This window comes from Crocodylus porosus, unplaced genomic scaffold (genome assembly GCF_001723895.1).
Source record: "Crocodylus porosus isolate Cpor-Errol unplaced genomic scaffold, CroPor_comp1, whole genome shotgun sequence".
NCBI lineage: Eukaryota > Metazoa > Chordata > Crocodylia > Crocodylidae > Crocodylus > Crocodylus porosus.
Window position 1 is genome coordinate 189,380,858 of NW_017728906.1, and position 22,565 is coordinate 189,403,422.

Below are 22,565 nucleotides of genomic sequence, written 5' to 3' on the forward strand. Positions count from 1 at the left end.
TCCAGCTGGGAGTGAAACATGGGCAGGGCTGCCGTTCATAGCCTTCAGCCCCTGTGGTATCGCTGATCCTTCAGACATAACATCACACTGAACTTTGGAGGAAAAAAAACTTTTGGGAGATACTTCAGAAAAAAAAACCCCAAACCTCTCTTTCACTATTGTCTCATCTTCCAGCTGGGCTGGCTGCTGGGCTTGGGTGTTCCTGCTTTTGTGCTAGGGGTGGGAAGCCTCCACCTCCTTTCTGTCTTCCCTCCCTAGTTTTTCAGTCCCTCTCTCCCCCTCAGCCTGGCAGGAGTCCACGGGCAGAGCATGCGATCAGTTCACTGGGAACAGCAGCAGGGAAGATGCAGAAATCTACTCAGAAGGAGCATCTCTACAAACTCCTAGTAATTGGGGACCTGGGAGTGGGTAAAACCAGCATCATCAAGCGCTATGTCCACCAGAATTTCTCCCCCCACTACAGGGCCACCATTGGAGTGGACTTCGCCTTGAAGGTGCTCAACTGGGATTCAGAGACTGTTGTACGGCTGCAGCTCTGGGATATTGCTGGTGAGTACAGAGGAGAAGGGAAATGATAGGAGAAGACTGAATTCCTTGGGCCCACAGCTTTCTGTGTAGTGACAGCACACAATAATAGCCCCAAACTGCAACTAGGAATTTCTTAAAAAGCAATGGGGGACGGGCTTAGTGAGAACACTGAAAAAGCCCCAAACTTCAGAGTCCAGTCAAGGGACCACCCCAGACAGCTCTTCTCTCTGGTGTCTCCCACGTTTTCCCCACCCATATCCCCTCACACGATGACACAAACATATTAACAGTCTCCTTTATAACTTGATTTTTTTCCTCGCATTTTAAATGTTTTCCTTGCCTTCCAACCCTAACAGGGTGTGTATAATTGCTTTTTTCTGGTTGGAGAAAGGAATTACCATCCTCATTTTCTGAAGAAAAATGCTGAGTAGACCTGCTACATTCAATACCTAGAGGAAAAGCTATTGTTAGATTATTCTGGCAAACTTCATTTCTCCCTTTTTAACATTTTTTTTTAACACCATATAACTAAATGTTGGATTGTCTCACACCTTATTTTAAAAAATATATATTTCTGGTTAAGGAATATGCCCATTTGTTAAATATGTGTTTACTTTCCTAGACAACTACTGTAATATAAAGTAAAACATGGTGAATTACTCTGCATCAGGAAAAAAAGACCAAAAAATATCCTTCTGTCATGCTTGTGTAATTTAAGAAATATATAATAATCCCACATTGCTAAAGCAGATACTTTGAAGGGGAAAATGTGCATTGTCCTATATTTGCTTCTAATTAAAATGAGAAGTTTTCATTCTCACAGGCTCCCTTTGTAACTATTAATTAGCTGGCTTCACTGCACAAAATATAAAAGTTTCTCAACAGCATATCTAGCATGCGGACAATAACAATTTTTCATTTAGTGTATTTAAGAAAGGAGCCTGAACACCATCATCATTCAAAACCTTTACAGCTGAAATGAAGGTCTCTTAATCCAAATGAATTAAGTTAACTTTGTGAGTAAGAAACTGAAGAGAAATATTTATCCACTCTCATCTAGTGTGCTAACCTGTGACCTATATCGTAGAATTAGTGCCTTACACTAGAATTACACGCGTTGAGGCCAGTGAAATAAGAAAATTCTTAGCATTCTTTTGGAGTAAGAAGATTGTATTTACTTGTGTGTTTGGCATGGACAGACAAGCTAGCTCAGACCTGAGCTCTGAATTTGGCACTGAACTGCCAAGAGTTATGCAACAAACACCAGACTGGTTCATGTGAAATTGCAGAACCCTGCATATCTGTATCAATCGATATTGTCTTTTTGGTTTTATGATGCTGCACATATGGTGAGGTCCAGTGGTCCTTACCACAAGTTGAAATGGCTGGGATGAAAAAACTGTCAGTTGCTTGCAACTGCAACAATAAAAAACTTAAAAATCAAGATTTGTAAGAGACTGAACAACACAAGCCCCTGAATTCGCTACAATAGCAGTATTTAAATCCTTTACACAGATACAGTATTTCTACTAGGTGTTTCAAAACATTTTTTGCATGCCTTGTTCCAGAGACTGTATTAAACTACTAATCATGTGCTGGCAGATCATATGATGTAGCTTTCGGTAAGGCAGCAGAATGAAAGTAATTACACTGAGTTGTAGTACTCACTGGCTAGAGCAGTCCCCATGATATCACACATGACAGAGAGAATTACAGTGCTGTGTTTGTGTGCATTCATCAAGTGGGTTTCTAATTTCAGACTGATTGCTAAATTTGAAACATCTCGAGGAGGGTCAAGACAGTGGTCAGTAATAACAGAAGGTGCCATCTGAATTGTAGCATCTGGTGTCTAAATACTTTTAGTCCTTGATTGATATAAATAGAAAATAAGTTCTGTAAGCAGCTAAAAAGTCAAATCAGCATGATGCTCAATTAAAAGCCATCAGGAATAAAGCATCTGCCTGGTGTGAAAAACAAGCCGCTTGAAAATGAGAGGGAAATAAATTTGATTGGGGATACGTGGAAAATGTGTTTTATTTTCCTTTCATCCTGCCTGTGACCACTTGTGTAGCACAGCTAGTAAAATACAAAAATGAAAATATAAGAGAGAAGTAAATTTCCAGAGTGCTCATGGATGTGCAGTTAATCTCCTTTGGAAAAATATCTGTATAAGATAATGCAAATTTGCAGATCAAGTGCTGCCCTTTTGTCCTATAAAGCAGATACTAGGTTTGGTTTAGAATTAAGGACAGATTCTGCAGGGTTTTTTTCACTGAGCTCTTCTATGTCCCCCTGCTTATATTGCCACTGAACTTTCTGCACAGCATAGTATTTATTCCCATGAGTAGTTCAATTGTCTGCTTCCCTGGGGTATTGCTTGTGGAGTGGCCCATTCTTAGCCTAGAAGTCAAATTAATATGGGGCTTGATGGTAATAAGTGCTGAGCATCAAACAGCTTCTATTATCATCACACCCCAGGAAATTTCAGAGATGCAGTACTACTGGCAATTCAACCCACTGGGATTGAACTGAGTCTGGTGAGATTTATACTCTCCAGGTATGGGTGGCCCCAAATCCTTGCAGGCTATATAGACTCAGGGAAGTAAAACGAGGAGAGAAAACATCCAGTACCATGTGCTGCCTTTAAAAGTTGATTTTCTCAAGTATATTTTAGTGCTTTTTAATGCAGTAGTCAAAGACAATGAAAACTGGAGGCGGGGGGGAAGCCCCCTTCCTGTTGGGTAAATGAGATTCTCCTTCATCCGATGTCTGCAAAATTAAATTGGATGTTCTTTTACAAGCTCCCAAAGTTATGAATGTGATGCAGGCATCGTGGGCTCAAACTTCCCATGACCTTTTTATACTGGAGCACAGATGAAACCATGCTGGCAAGTGCTAAAATGTCCAAACAACTGGGCTTCCCCCACTTCCCTTTGGTGGCTGTTCCACCACCCTAGAAATGAGAACCTTCTTTCAGCGACACAGCTCTAAATTGTCTTGTCTTCACTTCATCCCATCACTTCTGTTGTGTTTCAGTCTATCTCCCTGAATTAGTCCTCTCCCTATTTGGCATTCATAATGTTCAGGTGTTTGCAGACTGTTATCAAATCCTCCCCTGGTTGTTGATTAGCCACAGTATACAAGTTTTGCTCTTTTAATCTGTCTCATGAATCAGCCTCAACAGTCCCTTATCTTTTTACCTGGTCTTCCCTGACTAAACTCCAGTTTCTCAATATATTTTTGGAAGGTGGTGCTGAAATCTTTAAGACGCTAGAATGGAGTTTGAAGCACAGTCTTACAGACAAATACTATTATCTAAAGTAGGATGGCATTTTGCAAATGAAACTCAGGACTGCTTTTGAAGCTGACACATCTTACCGTGCAAATGCATATGTAATTCTCTCCCCACTGTCAAGAAGGCCTCTTTCAGTGCTGTTGCTTCCCAGGATTCTCCTTCCCACTGAGCCCATATCAATTGAATTATTACTTTCTCAGATAGGTATGTCCAATGTTGATCTCATCTTATGTTCCACCCATGTTTATAGTTTAGACTGAAGACAGCAACACTCCATAAATTGTGAAAGAGTGGCTTTATTTTTCCATCTCTGTCATTTCATATTCAGCACAGATATAATCAAACAGTTAAAAAGCCACAAAAAATATAAGAGCATTATGCTCTATGAGAAGTAACCAAGCTGTTCATTAATGTGTTACATTACATCATCTCTAGATCATGCCAGGAGCGGTTCATACCTACTAATAAGATAGTAATGGTGATTTCTTAGGTAAGTTCTCTTGAAATTACTGCTCTATGGTCATAAATAAGATGTCGTGAGCGTGTCTACGTGTTGCCCTATGGCAATGTAGGAACGTGCTATGTTGCTGTAAAGTGCACTACAGCAGTGTAATGATTACATAGATATACATATGATCGGCAGCTACATTGCTGTAGTGGCGTGCTCCCCCGTTTTAGCATGCTGCTCTGGCAACATAGCGGAAAAATCTAACCACATGCCATGTGCATGGTGCAGTATGGGCAGTTACTGTGCCATAGAAGCATAGAATCAGAGAAAATTAGGGTTAGAAGGGACCTCAGGAGGTCATGTAGTCCAACCCCCTGCTCAAAGCAGGACCAGCTGCAACAAGATCATCCCAGCTAAAGCTTTGTTTAGCTCGGTCTTGAAAACCTCCAAGGATGGAGATTTCACCACCTCTCTGGGTAACCTGTTCCAGTGTTTTACTACTCTCCTCATGAGAAGGTTTTTTCCTAATATCTAACCTAACTTCCCTTGCTGCAACTTGAGACCATTGCTCCTTGTTCTGTCATCTGCCAGCACTAAGAACAGTCTAGCTCCATCCTCTTTCAAACCTCACTTCAGGGTGTTGAAGGCTGCTGTTAATTCCCTCCTCAGTCTCCTCTTCTCTAGACTAAATAAGCCCAGGTCCCTCAGCCTCTCCTCAGAAGTCTTGTGTCTCAGCCCTCTAACCATTTTCATTACCCTCCGCTGGACTCTCTCCAATTTGTCCACAACCTCTCTGTAGTGGGGTGCCTAAAACTGAACACAGTACTCCAGATGTGGCCTTACCCCTGCTGAATAGAAGAGAATAATCACTTTCCTTGCCGACCTACTGGCACCCATCAACACAGCTCCAGATGCCCTTAACCTTCCTGGCAAGAAGGGCATGCTGTTGACTCATAGTCAGCTTATTGACCAGTAACCCCCAGGTCCTTTCCTGCAGAGCTGCTGCCCAGCCAGTCAGCCCCAAGCCTGTCCTGGTACATGGGATTGTTCCATCCTCAGTGCAGGGCTTTGCATTTGTCCTTGTTGAACCTCATAATATTTCTTTTGGTCCAATCCTCCAATCTGTCTAGGTCACTATGAATCCTAGCAATACCCTCCTGTGTATCTACTACTCCCCACAGCTTGGTGTCATCTGCAAAATTGCTGATGGTACACTCTTTGCCATTTTCCAGGTCACTGATGAAGACATTGAACAAAATGGCCCCAGGGCTGACCCCTGGGCACTCCATTTGATACCAGCTGCCAACTAGACATCAAGCCAGTTATTACTACTCTATGAGCCCAATGCTGCAGCCAATTTTGTATTCACCTTACTGTCCATTCATTCAGCCCATACTTCCTTACCTTGCCTGCAAGAATATTGTGAGAGACCGTATTAAAAGCCTTGCTAAAATCAAGGTGCACCACATCCACCAGTCTCCCCACTTGCACAGAGCCAGTCATCTTATCATAGAGGCAATCAGGTTGATCAGGCATGACTTGCCCTTGGTGAATCCATGCTGACTGCTCCTATTCACCTTCTCCTCCTCCAGGTGCTAAGAAATGGATTTCTTGAGGATCTACTTCATGATTTTTGTGGGGCTGAAGTGAGGCTGACTGGTCTGTAGTTCCCTGGATCCTCCTTTTTCCCTTTCTTAAATATGGGTACTATTTGCCCTTTTCCGATCATCTGGGACCTCTCCTGATCACCATGAGTTTTCAAAGATAATGGCCCATGCTTTAGTATTCCCAAAAGGACGTACAAAAGCATGGCATCATAGCAAAGTTGCTGTATGGCCATGTGCAGATATGCCTTCTGTGTCCCTAAATGTGGTGCTTTTTATTTCACGAGTTACATGGACTACTATTTGAAGTGTGATCTGTGGTCTGATCCATCTTGCGGCTTGTGCAACTTGCTTTCTGAGCTGCTTAAGCCCCAGACTGCAGCAGATATCAAATTAATTGCAGGCCAATGGCACCCAGCCCTGAAGCCAAACTCCCACTGACTTTAATGGCATAGATTCTGGCCTATAACCAGGGAATCAGTTTTGATATAGAATATAAAAAACAAGCTCCCTATGAAAACGTACTCAGTGGGTGTATCTACACATGCACTTTACTGTAGAACAGACTAAATAGCTCCGCAGTAAAGTGTCAGAGTCTACACGTGCACTGGTATTAGGGCATGGTAAACTAATTAGCCCCCAACACTGCTATCTTCTGGTGGAGTCATTTACTATGCTGAAATGCACATGTGCACAGTAACTGGGCTGAGGGCCAGGTTCCTGCCTGCTACCTAGCCACACAGCTATGCATGCTCAGCACTCTCATGCCCCAACCAGCCCCTCTGCCCCACAACACTGCCACCCAGAGCCTGAGGCTGACCCCCCAAGCCTGGTAACTGCCCAGGCTAGCTTGTCCCAGCTCTAAGTGCTGGTGTCCTGGGTCCACATGTATACACTGCACTGGGAGCAGTGTGCTCCAGCTCAAAGTGCTCCAGAGTTTATTGCTATACATGAATTGGATGCCTGGATGCCTACCCATCAATGTAATCTTTGTAGCTTTTGCTTGGTAGGTGGATGGCTGTGGCCTTGTCTTGGACCTGGATTACTGTTTTAAAACTTACTTGGAAGTGGAAGGAGCAGGAAGGAACCTGTACCCACCCATGTCTTATAAGAGAATCTGGGCAAGAAAGGGAGTCCTGTTTCAGGTAGCTCCAATTAGGGATTCCTACTTCATTTAATTGTCAGTCATTTTATTTGAAAAGGAACAGTGTCTTTGGTCAGTGGGACCCTTATGTCTCACAAGATGACAGGGACAGAGAATTCAGCCTTACAAATCCAGTGGGTGTCCCTTTAAAATGATCTACTGACTTTCTGTTGAATTGCTCATTAAAATAGATTTTCAAAGGGACTTCCAAAAGGTCTGAACGTCTAGCATTGTAGTTTGTAGGCACTGGATAGTATCCAATTCCTGAACTCAGAGACAGCACCATTAAAGGGCTTAAAGAGTATTTAAAGGGATAATACCCAAATCCTGTACACTATAACTTCACTTTCCCTTAACTATGTATGTATGAGAGACATTTCCCAGGCTGAAAGAACACCAAAAATGAGCATTGAAGTTTCTCATGAAAATCTTTTTTAGAAATTTACTTATAACATTATTATTCCCAAATCTCAATATCAAAACAGCTGGACTTTTCACACTGAAACTATAAAAAAAAACTTCAGCACAAACCTGGTAGAAGTAGGTTAGTAGAGGTGGTTATTCTCATATTTCTGAAGTCAGACAGAAAAGCAGGCTGAGTGGCCCCTTAGGGCATTTATACACCTACTGGGGGAGGGGGACTTTACTTAAAGCAGTTCCAAGAGCCAGTCTAATTAAAGCACCCAGAGCATTTCATATGTTGGTGTCCTTGTGTTTAAAAATGATGATGGGAGTGCTTTAACTAAAGCTCACCAAATGTGCATTATTTAAAGCACCTCTGCTGCCATTTTGAAGTGCTGGGAAACTGATACACGAGACGCTGGAGTCTGCTGGACCACGGTCATTACCATGCTCCAGCTGACTTGATTAATTACGGCTCATTGGAGCAGCCTTGATGCTCATGTATGGGCTCCCTTAGAGACTAACTTGATCAGAGAGGCATGAGCTTTCATAGGTGACATTCCTCTCTGAACCAGTTAGTCTCTAAGAGGCCACCCTGCCCTACCTTACATCTCTATGGGGAATTTCTGCAAATGTATGGTTAAGTCTGGCTTTATTGATGGAGCAGAAAAGATGAGGGGGCAATGCAATTGGTAAGATGGGACCAGCTGAGAGGAACACATTTATATCCAGCCCTGAAGGGAAGGAAAAAAAATACACTTTAATGTGATGGAGCCAGGGGATGGGTTCAAAGTTGTGAGTGAGGTGATCAGAGTGGCAGACATGGAAAATGATCTTAACAATGACATTTTAAAAGAATCAGAAGGGAATAAAAATAGAAAGTTTCTGTCATCCAAATGAAAGGAAGCAGCTCTGAAAGAGTATTTGGCCATGGGGATAGAAAGGCTGGATTTTATAACCATTATGTAGGGGAAAAGTAACATAGTGACATCCCAGAAGTGAGACAAAGAAAGGATGAAGATGATGGAGGATGGCACAAGTAAAAGAGGAGGGGTTGAGTAGGGGTGGTTTTGAAGGAAAGAGCAGGAATTCAGTTCCCTTGTGATTTGAGTGTTAATTTTGAACATTATCCTCTCCAAAATCATTGTTGGTTGGTTTTTAGCTTATCAATAGAAATGAAGCAAGATCTGCTTGTTGCGGGTAGTCTACACATCGTTGGCTAACAGACTCCTTGCAAGACTGTCCAGGGTAGGGGTCATGCTTACCAATGACATGATGATTTAACCAGGGAATCCTAACACACATTTATGCACACTTAATTCAGTTACTACTGGGAACAAATGCCTGTCATCCAGTTTAGCACTGTGGGCAAAGTGAGAAACATGTTTTAGATGCACATGTTAGGTTGATTAGAGGACCCCACTCAGGATGCCTCCTGCTGTGACACCAAAAAAAAATTCGGTGTTAATATACCAATCTTTACAAGACTCCTGATCCTTTTGCTCCCTGATGAGGGCACACACTCCCCTAGAAGTCCTCTCAGTCCAAATTGGGAACACATCCTCCCAAACTGTCTCTTTGATAAGAAATGTGTCTTTAATGCTACCTTTCATCGACTCAGCTCTGATCTCTCCATTGTCCGACTCACTGTAGAGGCAATGCATTGAAAGAAAATTCCAGCGGTAGTGAGCAGCTTATTACTCAACTCAGCCTGAAGATATCTACTGAGTGTAGGGGGCAGGGTTTGTTCACAAGAGTCTGAATCTGTGGTAAATACCTTGCCTCAGTTTTAAAGCAATACACAAGTTAAACAAATTTACAATTCATGGGAATTCTTGGCTCAAGGATCTTGCAGATTGAAATGTAAAAAAATCGGCAGAATAGAGACATCTTAGAATTACAGAATCATAAAAAGAATGAGGGTCGGGTGGGACCTCAGGAGCCAATCTAGTCTAACTTCTGGCTCAAAGTAGGACCATTTCCAACTAGATCATTCCAGCCAAGACTTTGTCTAGCCTGGTCTTAAAAACCTCTAGGAATGCAAATTCTACCACCTCTTCGGCTACCAAGTTCCAGAGTTTACTACTCTTCTAATGAGAAATATTTTCTTAATATCTAACCAAAACTTCCCTTGATGCAACTTGAGACCATTGCTCCTTGCTTTGTCATCTGCCGCCACTGAGAACAGTCCAGCTCCATCCTCTTTGAACCCCACTTCAGGTAGTTGAAGGCTGCTATTAAATCCCCTCTCAGTCTTCATTCTCCAAATGAAATGAGCCCAGTTCCCTCAGCCTCTCCTCAGAAGTCTTGTGCCCCAGCCCCTGAGCCATTTTTGTTGCCCTTTGCTGGACTCTCTCCAATTTGTCCACATACTTTTGTAGTGGGGAGGCCCAAAACTGGATACAGTACTCTAGGTGTGGCCTCACCAGTGCCAAATGGAGGGAAATAATTACTTTCCTTTATCTGCTGGCAACTCTTCTACTAATGCAACCCAGTATGCTGTTAGCCTTCTTCACAATAGGCCCACACTGTTGGCTTATATTCCGCTTAGTGTCCACTGTAATCCTTAAGTCCTTTTCTGTAGAGCTGCTATTTAGTCAGTCAGTCCCCAGCCTGTACAGATACACAGGATTATTTTGTCCTAAATGCAGGATTTTTGCATGTTTCCTTATTGAACCTCACAAGATTTCTTTCGGTTCAATCCTCCAATTTGTTAAGGCCTCTTCTGAATCCTAGCCCTACCCTCCAGCATATCTACTACTCCCCAGAGCTTGGTGTCATCTCCAAACTTGCTGAGAGTGCCCTTCATCCCAATTTCTGGATGAAGATGTCAAACAAAACCAGTCCCAGGACCAACCTCGGGATGTTCCACTTGATGCCAGCTGCCAGCTACACATGAAGCCATTGCTTAGTACCCTTTGATCCCAATGAGCCAGCTAGTTTTCTATCTATTTCATTCAATTGATTCTTTCTTAGCTTGCTTGCATGAATGTTGTGGAAGACCATATCAAAAGCCTTGCTAAAGTCAATGTATATCATGTCCACTGCTCTCCCAACATCCATGGTGCCGGTTATCTCATCATAGAAGGCAATCAGGTTGGCCACACTTGCCTTATCTTTGGTGAATCCATGCTGACTGTTGCTAATCACCTTCTTCTCCTCCAGCCACTAAGAAATGGATTCCTTGAGGACCTGCTTGATGATTTTTTCCAGTGGCTGAGGTGGGGGTGACCTATCTGTACTTCTGGGATCCTCCTTCTTCCCTTTCTTTAAAGATGGACACCAGATTTGCCCTTTTCCAATTGTCCAGGACCTATCCTGACCACCATGAATTTTTAAAGATAATGACCAGTGGCTCTGCAATCACATTAGCCAACTCCCTCAGTTCCCTTGGGTGCATATGGCCGCATGGACTCGTACACACCCAGCTTTTCTAAATATTCCCTAGCCTCTTCTTTTACCACTGCATGTCTAATTGTTTCCCACAGAGAACCACTAATATGCCCTGCACCTCACCTGGAGGAAATCACTGTTAGTGTCAGCTCTTCTGGTGGGATGTAAGCCTTCCTGGAAAACCCATATTTAGGCTATGCTGCTATTTCAGTTTGGGGCATGGCTACACCGCAGCCTCTACTTCATTTAGCTTATAGCGCTCCAGCTTTACTTCCAGTCATGTCACATTACAGAATTGAATATTAGTGTAAATTTATATCTGGTATGTCTGCTTTACATTACAGTAAGAAAAGTCTATATGTACCCTCAATTCCGGAGATTTCAATTGGCTACATCAGATGTATTTCACTGTAAACCAGCACAGAGCAATACAGGGAATAACTATGAATCACTTTGTGGTTTATGCTGCTTTCACATGTGGCTAATTTCTCTGAAGAGCCAAGTGCTACATTTTTTTTAAGTTCAAGTTCTCATTAATCTCTGGAGTCATAAAGTTCTTTGGTTTCCTTTCCCACTTGCCTTATCAGTGGACTATCTCCAGGTAGTGACAGTTAAGGCCTTGCTATGGTGACCGTAGTAACAAACTGTATTCAGACTCTGGAAACAACATAGCCCAATTCCTGGTTTCATCCATGGGAAGAAAAATTATGGAAGTTGTAGATCCCAGGGCTGGGAGGAGGTATAAGCCTTCCAGCAGTGAGGCTGTTCATAAAGCCTTATTTTTCCCAGTGCAAGAGAAGCAGGGGGCAGGATAGGATCAGCTGTGATTTTCTGTACAGGAATAGAAATTAGGAGAGGTCAGGAGCTTTGCATTTCTCTAAAAAGTGTGTGGAAAAAGGGCTGGGAGGGGATTTTGAAGATGCTGGTGAAACAGCCTAAAGAGACATACAGAAGGCTGAGTAAAGTACCAAGACAAAAGTCTTTATGGTAGAGTTAACCCAATAGCCTCAAGGAAACCAGAAGTGGAGTGAATTGGGGATCAGGTCTTACGGCCACTTTATTCTTCAGGTCCCCAGTGGAGCCTGCAGAGAATATGAACTCGTTGATCCGAGAAGCCAGTAGGAGCCGTTCCTGCAGTAATCTGAATTGGAAATATGTACAGACTCAAAAGGCAGGAGTTCATACCTGGGAAAGGGACTGGGCAAAGACTTGGATATTTGTTTTGGAAATGTATTGTTCTGTGAGCAGCTGGAGCTGAGCATATTTTTTTTTGTTAGGGGTTATCTAAGCCCTGACAGGAAAACTTCCGCGGCAGGCACATTACCGGAGAGAAGGGAAAGACACCGTTCTCCCTGTTCTCCTAGGACAGATTATGAAAAGTCAGGCTCCCCACGCTGATTTTATTAGCTCTATAACAGGCCTTGATACCATTGACTTGAGTATCAATTTAAAGGTTAAATTTGATGGGGTTACGCAGCTTCATTAGCATTGTTTCAACCTCTCGCGTCAAGCTAATCTTAGAGAATGACAATGAATGACATTGGGACTGTGGGTTTCTGCTGCCCCTCCTGTTCCTCATGTCCATGAGGCAGGTAGAAGAAGCAATAAGACAATATGAGCTGCAGCCTCAGCTGCTTGCAAATAACTCTTACTATCCATCTCTCTCTCTTTTAACAAAAATCAAAATTGCATGGATTTGCAATTACAGTAGGCCTTCTTTCCCAGTGCCCAGCAAGGTAAGGACTTGGATATGGATACAGTTAAGTTCATGTGAGATGGAAATGGTTTTAGTTGGCTGTGAAAAAGTCTCTGCCCTCCACTATTTGTCTTTGTTCTTGTTCCCCACGAAGCATGGAACAGGTGCCCTGGAAGCAGGGCTCTGTGATCTGCTCTGGCAGTTGAGATCAGCTGTAGTGCTTTAGTAATATTCAAGTGTTTGGGAACAGCTGATGGTCCATCTGTTGTGGGAAACCCTCCCTTCTGGATTAATTTCTGCTCTGCTCATAGAGTCAAAGTGCTGGCCTTCAGGGCAGGGCACAAGCCTGTCTGGTTCTATAGACTCTTGCCTGATGGGATGATGGATAGAGGTAAGAGGAAACTGAAATACCATCATAAATCTTAGGATAGAGGCTTTTTTTCCTCCCAAAATGTTTCTGTTGATATTTTATTTCTGAGCTGGAGCAGCTACATGGGTAATTTTTAATCATGTTGACAGCAGTCAGATACACTGATATAGGTTCAGCTACCTGCATCCTAAGGAGCTTATGTGGGCTGTAATAATAGGTGTCAGTTTTTGATACCCCCTGTCTATTATGCTGAATGAGCCCCATTGAGATCAACAGGTCATTTATATAGTAAAGCCATATTCAGATAGGGTTGGGGTTTTTTTTACATATTAATACTGTAATTATCTTACTTTAGTACCTATATCTCACTGCGATTATTTGCAGAGAAAGCAGCCATTCAGCATATCTATTAGCAATCTGAACCTAGCACTAAATAAGTAATTAGTATAGCAGCTGTCATTCCACCATGGTATCCTTGAAGAATTATGGGGCAGAGCAAATAAATGTATCCCATGTTCTGATTGGGATGTTGTTTGGGATGAAGCATTACATCCTGGTCTCCTTCAAAACACATGCAAAAGGAAGCTAGTAAGAATTTAAGGTTCAAGACCACATTTGAAATGCTGAGTGCACAATGATTGTTTGCACTACCCAATGGGGCTGTATGAAACAGCACCTGTTCTGCTTTGACTTCCATTTCGATGGAACAGTGCTTTGTTTCAAATGTTGTTTCATTTCAAAAGCACTGTTCCTTTTCATTGAAATTGTTTTGCTGTTTCAATGTTTTGCCCATAGGCTATTCTGCACCCAGCTGGCCCCAGCAGCACCAGCTTCTTGTTATCTGCCAGGCAGGTTGGGGGCCTGCACCCCTGGGAGCAGTCCACTACAGCCCCCCACAGTCCTCCTGGGGGTGTGGGCAAGCCCCCAGTCTGCCTGCTGCATGACAGGAGGCTGGTGTTGCCTGCTGGAGCCAATGGCAGCACTGATCTGCCCAGCATAGGCTGCACCCAGTGCCAGTCCTGGCAGCACCAGCCTGCTGTCATCTGGCAGGAGGGCTGTGGGGGCTGTGCTGGACTGCTCCCAGTGGTGTGGGGCCCTGATCTGCCTGCCAGATTGCAGGAGGCTGGTTCTGCTGCCTGGAGCCAGCAGCAGCCAGGGCCGCCCCAGGCGGGGGTGGGGAGGGGGAATCAGGGTTACCGTCCAGGCCTTGCCCCTTGGGGGGCCCTGTGAAGCCCGGTGGAGTGGCTGTGGTGGCTCTGTGCCGCTGCTGCCAGCTTTGCATCCGGCCGTTTGCTACCTCCCTCCCCCCCCCCCCTTTTCTCTGCAACGAAGAGCTTGGGCATCTGCAAAACCAAGTTGTAGAGGCAGTGCCATGTCACGTGTCAGTACTTCATAGGCCCCCAGTGGCAAATGGAGCATACTTTAAGAGCCTCTGCATTAATGAATTGTTATACTTATTATCAGCTGTAATTGCATTGCTCAAGAATGTATTTTGGGGAGATTATCTACATTGAAGGCTCCAAATTTAGCTCAAAACTTACTAAAAGTATCTCAATAACATTTTGAAATACAGTCAGTGACTGGACTGAGCAAACAGGCCTTATAAAAGAATGTAAGGACCTCAGAAGTCAACCGGTCTGGTCCCCTCAGTCTTGCAGGATACTTTCAAGTCTTCCATTATGACTCTGGACTGGGGAGATGGTGAGTAGCAGAGAAGATGAAAAAGTTCCTCTTGTCACTGACTTAGAAGGCATTGGCTGAGCTAACTATCACTGTTATTAGGTTTTTCATGGGGAACTAGATGTTCCGAAGTACATTTGTAAAAAATAATTTATTAATGTTAGGGCCTCTACAGCAGTCTCCAGTGCATCCTTGACTGAGAAGTGGAGAGAACCCAGCACCAGCAAAGTAGCTGATTGGAGGCATGCTATTTATTAGACCTGAGAAAATTTGATGGGATCACATTCCAGCAGAGTAGACAGTGAAGAATTTTGCTTTGAACGAAAATGCAAAATTTGGACAATATTGAAACATTCTGTTTTGAATTGGGTGCTTTGAGGTTTTTTTTTCAAATGTTTCAATTAAAAAAAAAAAGTCAAATGATTTCACTCAGAACAAACTTTTGGGGGGGAATTTCCTTCATGGAAAAAGTCAAAATTTTCATTTCAGAAGAAAGGAAAAATTTGGAATCTTGATATCCTTCATCAAATGTAGCATTCATTCTTGTACCAACTCTAGCTTTTATGTAGATATCCAGCCCAGCCCAAAGTAAGAGGGTGGATGGAGTTGGAATAGAGTTCCCCACAGAGATCTAGGAAGGACTATGCATTGGAGGCATAAGACCTCCCCTGTTTCCTTTGTGTTAAGGAAGATGCAAGTTACTTCTGCCTGTGCACTCATTAAATTATTCTGGCTACTGAATGAAGGAAAGCAAGGCCAACTAGGGCTCTTCTAATAGGGAACATCTGGTGGCCACAACTGCAGTTAGATCAACCTCTTCCAAGCAGGGAACAAATAAGGCAGGAAATCTCCAAGCTTTTATCCATGGAGGGAAAGAGGCAAGGGGCTGCTGTAGTTTGAAATCCGGTTTGCAGCTTTGACAGTGACCTTCAGAACATCACTTAATGGGTATGTGCTTCAAACACCCCATCTGTATTAGCATTGTAAGATACCACCAACTAAATAGTATTTAGATTATCTAGATTTTATATAATGCTTTTATGTTTAATGCTTTTAACATTTATCTAGATTTTATATAATGATTCTCATAAGGGCAAGCACTTTGAGAGATGTGTAAGAAAAGTGTAAAACATTACAGAGATACAACATACATGGAAAAAAATATGGTTAACATCTGTCCTAGGACACTGGTCAGAAGTTAACTGTTGTTTGTAGATCCCTCACAGCAGAGGGGGGGAAAAAAAAACACCCTCTCTCACAAGGACATTATTGAATGCCATATGACTTAGCCTCTCATCTGATTAGCTCACTCAGAGAGATCATAAGACTCTGTTACGAAGAATGGTCATAATGACTCTTCAGGATGACCTTGCGTATCTCCAGAAATGATATGTTCCAGTTTTATTTTATCAATGGAGAGCAGTGTTAGTTCAAGGTATTAATTACAAAAAGAGAGATGCCTACTCTTAGTTCCTGTATCATGTGAATGACCTCCTCCTTGTTGCACAGAACATTAGCATATTAAACCAAAGATGCACGTCATCAATCTGCAATATTGTCTACATAAGCTGCATGCTCAGAATCCCATGGGCTACCACTAGTGCGGTTGCTTAGACTCATTTCCAAGAGTTGAAATAATGTGTGGGTCGGGACAGGGGTCTAGGTTAAGGATAGGAGTCCTTTAGTCTGGAGTGCTGAACTCTCTCTCCAGCTCTGAAAGCGAAGTCCAGAAATGTCCTCAATGCAAAAGTTTACCTTGTCTTTTCAGGAGCAGAGAGACAGGGAGATCTGTACTGTCTCTCATCCTACACTCAGACTCATTCCCTTGAATATTTGGTATTTTAATAGGAACTCTTTCCATGGCTGAATGTCTGTAAAACAAACTAAGATCCTTGGTGTTTTCATATGGCTAGAAATACACTGGCTTAACTGGACTGGCTTAACTGGACTGAACTGGCTAGATGTACACCTTGCTGGGGTCGCCTGACCCCAGTACTCTTTCCTACCATGGCAGGGGGTCAGACTCGATAATCTGCTCAGGTCCCTTCCGACCCTAGAAACTATGAAACTACTAATGCAGAAGTGTGCTGGCACTACCATGTTTGATAAAGTTTAATAGATTTCATAGGTATTAGAGCTGGAAGAGACCTTGGCAGATCATCGAGTCCAGCTCTGCCACCTGAAGGTTACCATAATAAGATATTACAGTTGCCTTGGACACTAGGCCTATCAAACTCAGTTTCCTAAATTAACCAGTATTTTCACATTAATGGGTCTACTGCTCTATTTATTATTGTTTAGATGCATTGTAGTTTTCCACAATGACCACATTTACAATGTTAATCCTAGCTGAAGTAATATTCTGATAGAAAACCCACTGGTGTGTGAAATACTGATTTAGCCCAGAAGTGATGATTTAAATGATTTTTACAAGCATGTTTTTTCCACCTTATCATCGCAGGTCAGGAAAGGTTTGGAAACATGACAAGGGTCTATTACAGAGAAGCCATGGGTGCATTTATTGTCTTTGATGTTACAAGACCAGCAACATTTGAAGCAGTGACAAAATGGAAAGAGGATTTGGACTCTAAGTTGATTCTCCCTAATGGCAAACCTGTGTCAACAGTTCTCTTAGCAAACAAATGCGACCAGGGAAGAGATGTTCTTACAAACAACGGCATCAAGATGGATCAGTTCTGCAAGGATAATGGGTTTGTGGGATGGTTTGAAACATCAGCTAAGGTAATGTTTCTGTTTCTTTCATTTGAAATAAAGGGAATATTTGAAAAGCATTCCCCTGCTCCAGAGAAATTAGCTCTAAAATAGCTTGCTCAGTTGAAATATGTACCTTGCCTTATCTCTGCTGAATTAATGTAGGGTGAACTGAAGCACTTGTACATTTAAAAAACAAACAAACAACCCCCCCCCCCCCAAAACCTTTAGGGGCCTATTTTAGAGTCTTTTAATCTTACTTTGCAAGTTATATACAACACTGAAATGAAGGTTTCTCTAAAGTGGCCGGCAGGAGCAAGATAGGTAACCAAGTGTCCTCTTTGGGGAGAAACCATTTATCAAAGGTGCTACCATATCTTCATGGACCCACAAAAAAAGAGAAAGCATCTCTCTATATTTATTTTGTATGGCCATAGTGCACAGGAGCCTTTTTATGGACCAGAATAATGTCTTTACAAAAACAAAACAACAAGGTGGTCTGCTCTGGCCGTTCTGAGCTGCCTATCCTGAGACGCTCCTTCTCATAGATCTTTCTTTCCTGAGACTCCTCATACTTGGGTAGGTCCAGGGCTGAAGTGCTGACCTGTACTCTCCCAGTTTCCAATTCCTAATTTGAACAGATTTTCTGGCTGACATTGACCTAGTCTTGTAAGGCTGGATTTTCAAAAGACAGCTAAACTGGATTTCTAAGTGTGTCTTCAAAATCAGCTCCCAGTGTTTGCAACATTCTTGATAACCCTTGCCTTGATCCCTCTATTCCTCATCTGTGAAAGGCAGGTTGTTATATTTCTTATCACTCACCCTTTTTCTCTCATCTTTATTGAGAATCTAAGCCATTTGGGGTAAAACTATCCTTTACTGTGTTTCCGTACAGCTCCTATTATGAGAGGAATCTCATTTCCTTTGGTGATTCTCCATGTTACTGTAGTATTAACAATTAGTAATCCATAATAAATGGCAAGGTGCTCAAGTTAATTCACTCCAAAGGAGATCTGATTAAGCTCAGCATGCTGGAACTGGGGTTTCCAGGAAATATAGGCATTTCTTATTCCTCTTAAAAGGGGCTCTTAATATGACCATGCTAGTGTGTGAAATACTGATTTCACTTAAAAATGATGATTTAGCACATATCACAGGCTTATACTATTTCAAGCCTGTCAAGCCATGAGCTTAGGGTTGGTTCTCTGTTTCCCTGCAAAAGTTGGTGACTTGACTACAACATGAGCAAAGCATTTTATGGTGATTTATACATCATTTAAATAACTTCTAAAGAGTACTTTTTTTTTCCTCTAAGGTTACTATAAATTGAGTAAAAAATACCCCACACCCTAAAAAGCTAAATCCAGACATTTGCTTCCTCTAAGGCAGTTATGAAATTAAGGATGCTTGGAATGTCTACACATACATTTCACTTTTCTGTATCTTGTCATCAAAACTTTTTTTCTGATATTTCAAACAATTCTCTTTGCAATCAGAAAACACATCACATGGTGGATGACTAAAAGGGATTAAATTCATGCAGAGGTAGTACCCAGTACAATCAAAGTCTCAAGCAGTTAATTTATGTTCATCAAAGTATCTGTGTATTCAGTACTCGGGAGTCCTTGTCTTAACAACCAGGTTATAGAACCAGTTCCTGACTTGGCTGCTTTTTCAGTAGACCACTTTTAACAGAGGGGCCCAAGGACATTTTTAAGCCTGGCTTTTGGTGTTTAGGGCCAAACTCAGTTGTGTGATCTGTGGAGTGAAATATGTTAAAAGTGTTCAGATCTATTCTAGGACTGCTTTCTCTCAGTGTTGTGTGGGAAATGAACTGGCATCCTCAGTCCAGCTCTGAGCCTCTAGCTGTTGGCAGTCTGTCCAGAGTAGCCAAGTCTGTCCTCTTAAGCCAGCCTTCAGCTACAGAGGTGCATGGTGAATGCATCTTTCAGGTCACAGAAGGTCTATGGGTAGCAGAGAGACTTTGCCAGGATTATGTGGAGAAGTTATTCTGGTTGGAGTCTGTAAGAGTGGGATAAATGGGGGGAGAAAAATGTACCCACATTTCTTTAAACTAAAATTGCATTCAATTTTGATTTATTTCAAATAAGGGAAGACTCCAGATCAATTCTGTTATTGTTTGGTTCTTAAATGTCTAATAGGCTGTCACAAAGGAATAGGTGCAACCATTTAGAGGTATGGAAGAACGACAGTATGAAAATATTTGAGTCCTGTGGCCAGTGAATCTGTAATGGCTGTGAAAACACAAGCCTATCACCTTCCACGCTCTTTGAACCTGTACACTAAAGAATAAAGATCTGTTATTCTGCAGAGTTTCCCCCACTCCTAATTTTCAGCTAAGACTGGAAACAAATACCAAAAATATCCTCCCAATCTATTTCCACACCAATAGGACAGGTTTAGGTGTTTCATATATACTTTGCAAGTTGTCTTTATGGACCCAACTAATTTGCCTTAAGGCTTCATCCTGAGAACAGTTGCTGCCATAAGTAACCCAATTAAATCCAGTGGGGCTACTGATAAGAGTAATGGTTCTCACATGTGTAATGGCGTATATGTTCAGGCCCTCCGAATACTGCAAATTAGGAACAATTCCCCTGAGAATAGCAGTCACACTAGTATGTACCTAATATATGTGAGACCAGAATTGCTTTGCAGCTTGACCTAGGTTTTGAACTAAAATCCATAGTGCTATTTTTTTTTATTTTATTTTTTTTTTGAAGCTGTGATTACAGATTGTTTTTAAATTATTAACTGTAACAAGACTTCAGGATTTTTCAGCCTAAGGCAAATTAAATCATTGAACTCAGGTGTAAGAGAAACAAACAAACAAAAAAAGCATCCTATATTTTCTGCAGAGAATAGGAACTCTTCTCTGAAGCAGAATAATACCAACTGAGAAACCATCAGACTGAAGCTAGCAATTTTAACAGTTCAAATAAGTAATAACTCTTTTTGTGGGATCCTGGTATAATTGGCTCTCCAGAGGTTTTCTGGAAACATGCTTAGCATTGTTATGGTTTTCAGATCTCACTGCCTCAGACTTGTATCTTTTGGGAAAATAAAGGTGATTATTTATAAAAATGCCTCCTTTTATTCCTGGATAGATACTTTATAGAAAATTGGGTTTTATATATATACACTATTAGACTTTAGGCAGTGAGTTGTTTGAAGTTTTCACACGATGCTGTTGGAGAATTACACAGTTGGACACTGTTGCATCATTTCCTGGTACATTTTTTCTTAAGTTAATGATCTTAAAATCCAAACATTTGTGGCACAGAATGCATTCCCTATGACTGTTTGAGTTCATATTTTGTTTTTAAGGAAATATTTATTTCAATTTTCTGCTCGCTGTAAAGATTTGAGAATATGCTCTGACATGTAGCCACAAAAAGTACCTTGCTATGCAAAAACACAGCTTGGAATATTCATCACTTATACTTGCTGCTATATCTGCACTTGATGGCCTAGTTTTTCTTTGTGTGCATATCTCCCAGTACTTTATTTGTATAGATTTGATTAGATTTAAAAGGCACTGCTCATGTTCTAGGTAATCCTATCATCAAAAAAGGCCACAGTTAAAAAGAGTAATAATCTAAATCAGTAGTTCTCCTTCCTACCACACACAATTTAATCAACCACGTGACCAACTCAGCCTGAAAAACCAGCCGTACTTTCCCATCACACACACATCCATGGCTTAACACACGTACAGTCCCATCACAACCACTGTCCTTTCAAACAGATTGCCTTTACACTTTACACTTTACACTATGAGATAAATGATTTTTGGCTTAATAGCATTTTGTAATGAAAGCAAAATATCACTTTTGCACCAAACCAAGCCAGGTGAGGCAAAGCAATGTATATTTTAAACTCTGAAATGAGTTGAGAAATATATTGTCAGCTTGTAAACATTTTGGCATGTACTATTTTGTTCTAATTATAGTTTAATTCCTTCTCCATTCCCCGAATAATATGCTGCTGGCATTACAGCTCATACTGGAAAAAATATTTTATCCTCTGTTGCTCAGGAAAAATATGTTGCCTATCTATAGCAACTTTCATCCATAGATCTCAGAGAAGCTCAAGCACATTAAGTCTCTTAAAATACTTCAGGTATCTGTTAGATGTGAGAGATGAAGCGTAGTAAATTTTCTAAAATAATATAGTGAATAAATAAATAGCAAATTTCTGAGTACCGTATAACTGATGATGTTGAACAGACAGTCCACTATCCCAGCCACAAAATTCCCCTTCTACTGAAGAAATAAAAAGCACTGAAGTGGGAGCATAGTCTGGTGAGGTGAGACACTGAACAACCACTCCAGGAATCCTTTCCACATTTGTAAAAGAGGGTTAACAGGTTCTTTTTCCCCATCCCCTTTTGTGCCAATCAGTGGATGCTCCACCCTGCTCACCAGTTCTGAGTTCAGGTACTGATTCTGCTAGTGAATTTGGAGAAGTCCCTTTTAGCACATCAGTTTCTCCATCTGTAAAATGGAGATTGCGGTTCTGACATCCTTTGTGAGGCACTTTTGAGATCTATGCACAAAGAGCTGTAGTGTAATGCATGTAAACCCTAACTTCTTCTGACTAGCTAATGCAACAGAACGTTACACAAGCTACGGAGGTTCTCAGTGGAACAAGCAGATTTCCATAGAGACGAATAGCTTTGGATATGTAGTAGAATGAGTCCAAGACATCAAATCTAACCTGTTCTTCTGTTAACTAAACCCAAAATGTTCTGTTTGAAACTGCCAACATCACCTTCTGAAGTTGCTCAAGGAAGTTCCCAACACAATTTGCTATTGCTGTTGCTTGATTTGCTATATAGGCTGTTGCAAAAATATCAGGTGGGGGAGCTAAAGCCAAATCAGTTTTCATTTCAGCTATATAGTGACTCTTTAGTGAGGTGTCTGCAGAACCTGCTTCCTGAAAATGTCATACGAGAGCCAAAATCTGCTCTTGGATTACAGTGCACATCTTGGAACCACACAGTGGTCCTCTGGCATGTTTTTTGAAATGGAATATTATTTAGAGGTGGCCCAAAACCTGGAATTAATGCTCTGTAGGAAATTCCAACATTCTGTAACAAATTTTGTTCCATTGTAAAATAAAATAAAAAATCCATTTTTACATTTTCCCCATGAAGGGAAGGAGGCAAAGAAGTTTCATCAAAATCCTGCCTGTATTTCATCAGAACATGTATATGTCCGTAACATACTGTAGTTACTCAAGTGGAACACAACACTTACAAGAGGGCCCC

General features: G+C 41.7%; 1 protein-coding gene across 1 annotated transcript in view; it reads left to right on the forward strand.

Annotated features, from left to right (window-relative positions):
- The first annotated feature begins 284 nt into the window (after positions 1 to 284).
- RAB38 (RAB38, member RAS oncogene family) overlaps positions 285 to 22,565 on the forward strand; it is a 34,656-nt gene continuing 12,375 nt past the window's right edge. The window contains exons 1-2 of the mRNA XM_019530370.1: positions 285 to 549; positions 17,022 to 17,302. Coding sequence (XP_019385915.1) covers positions 345 to 549; positions 17,022 to 17,302 — 486 coding nt within the window. The 5' untranslated portion in view covers positions 285 to 344. The remainder of the gene's footprint in view (positions 550 to 17,021; positions 17,303 to 22,565) is intronic.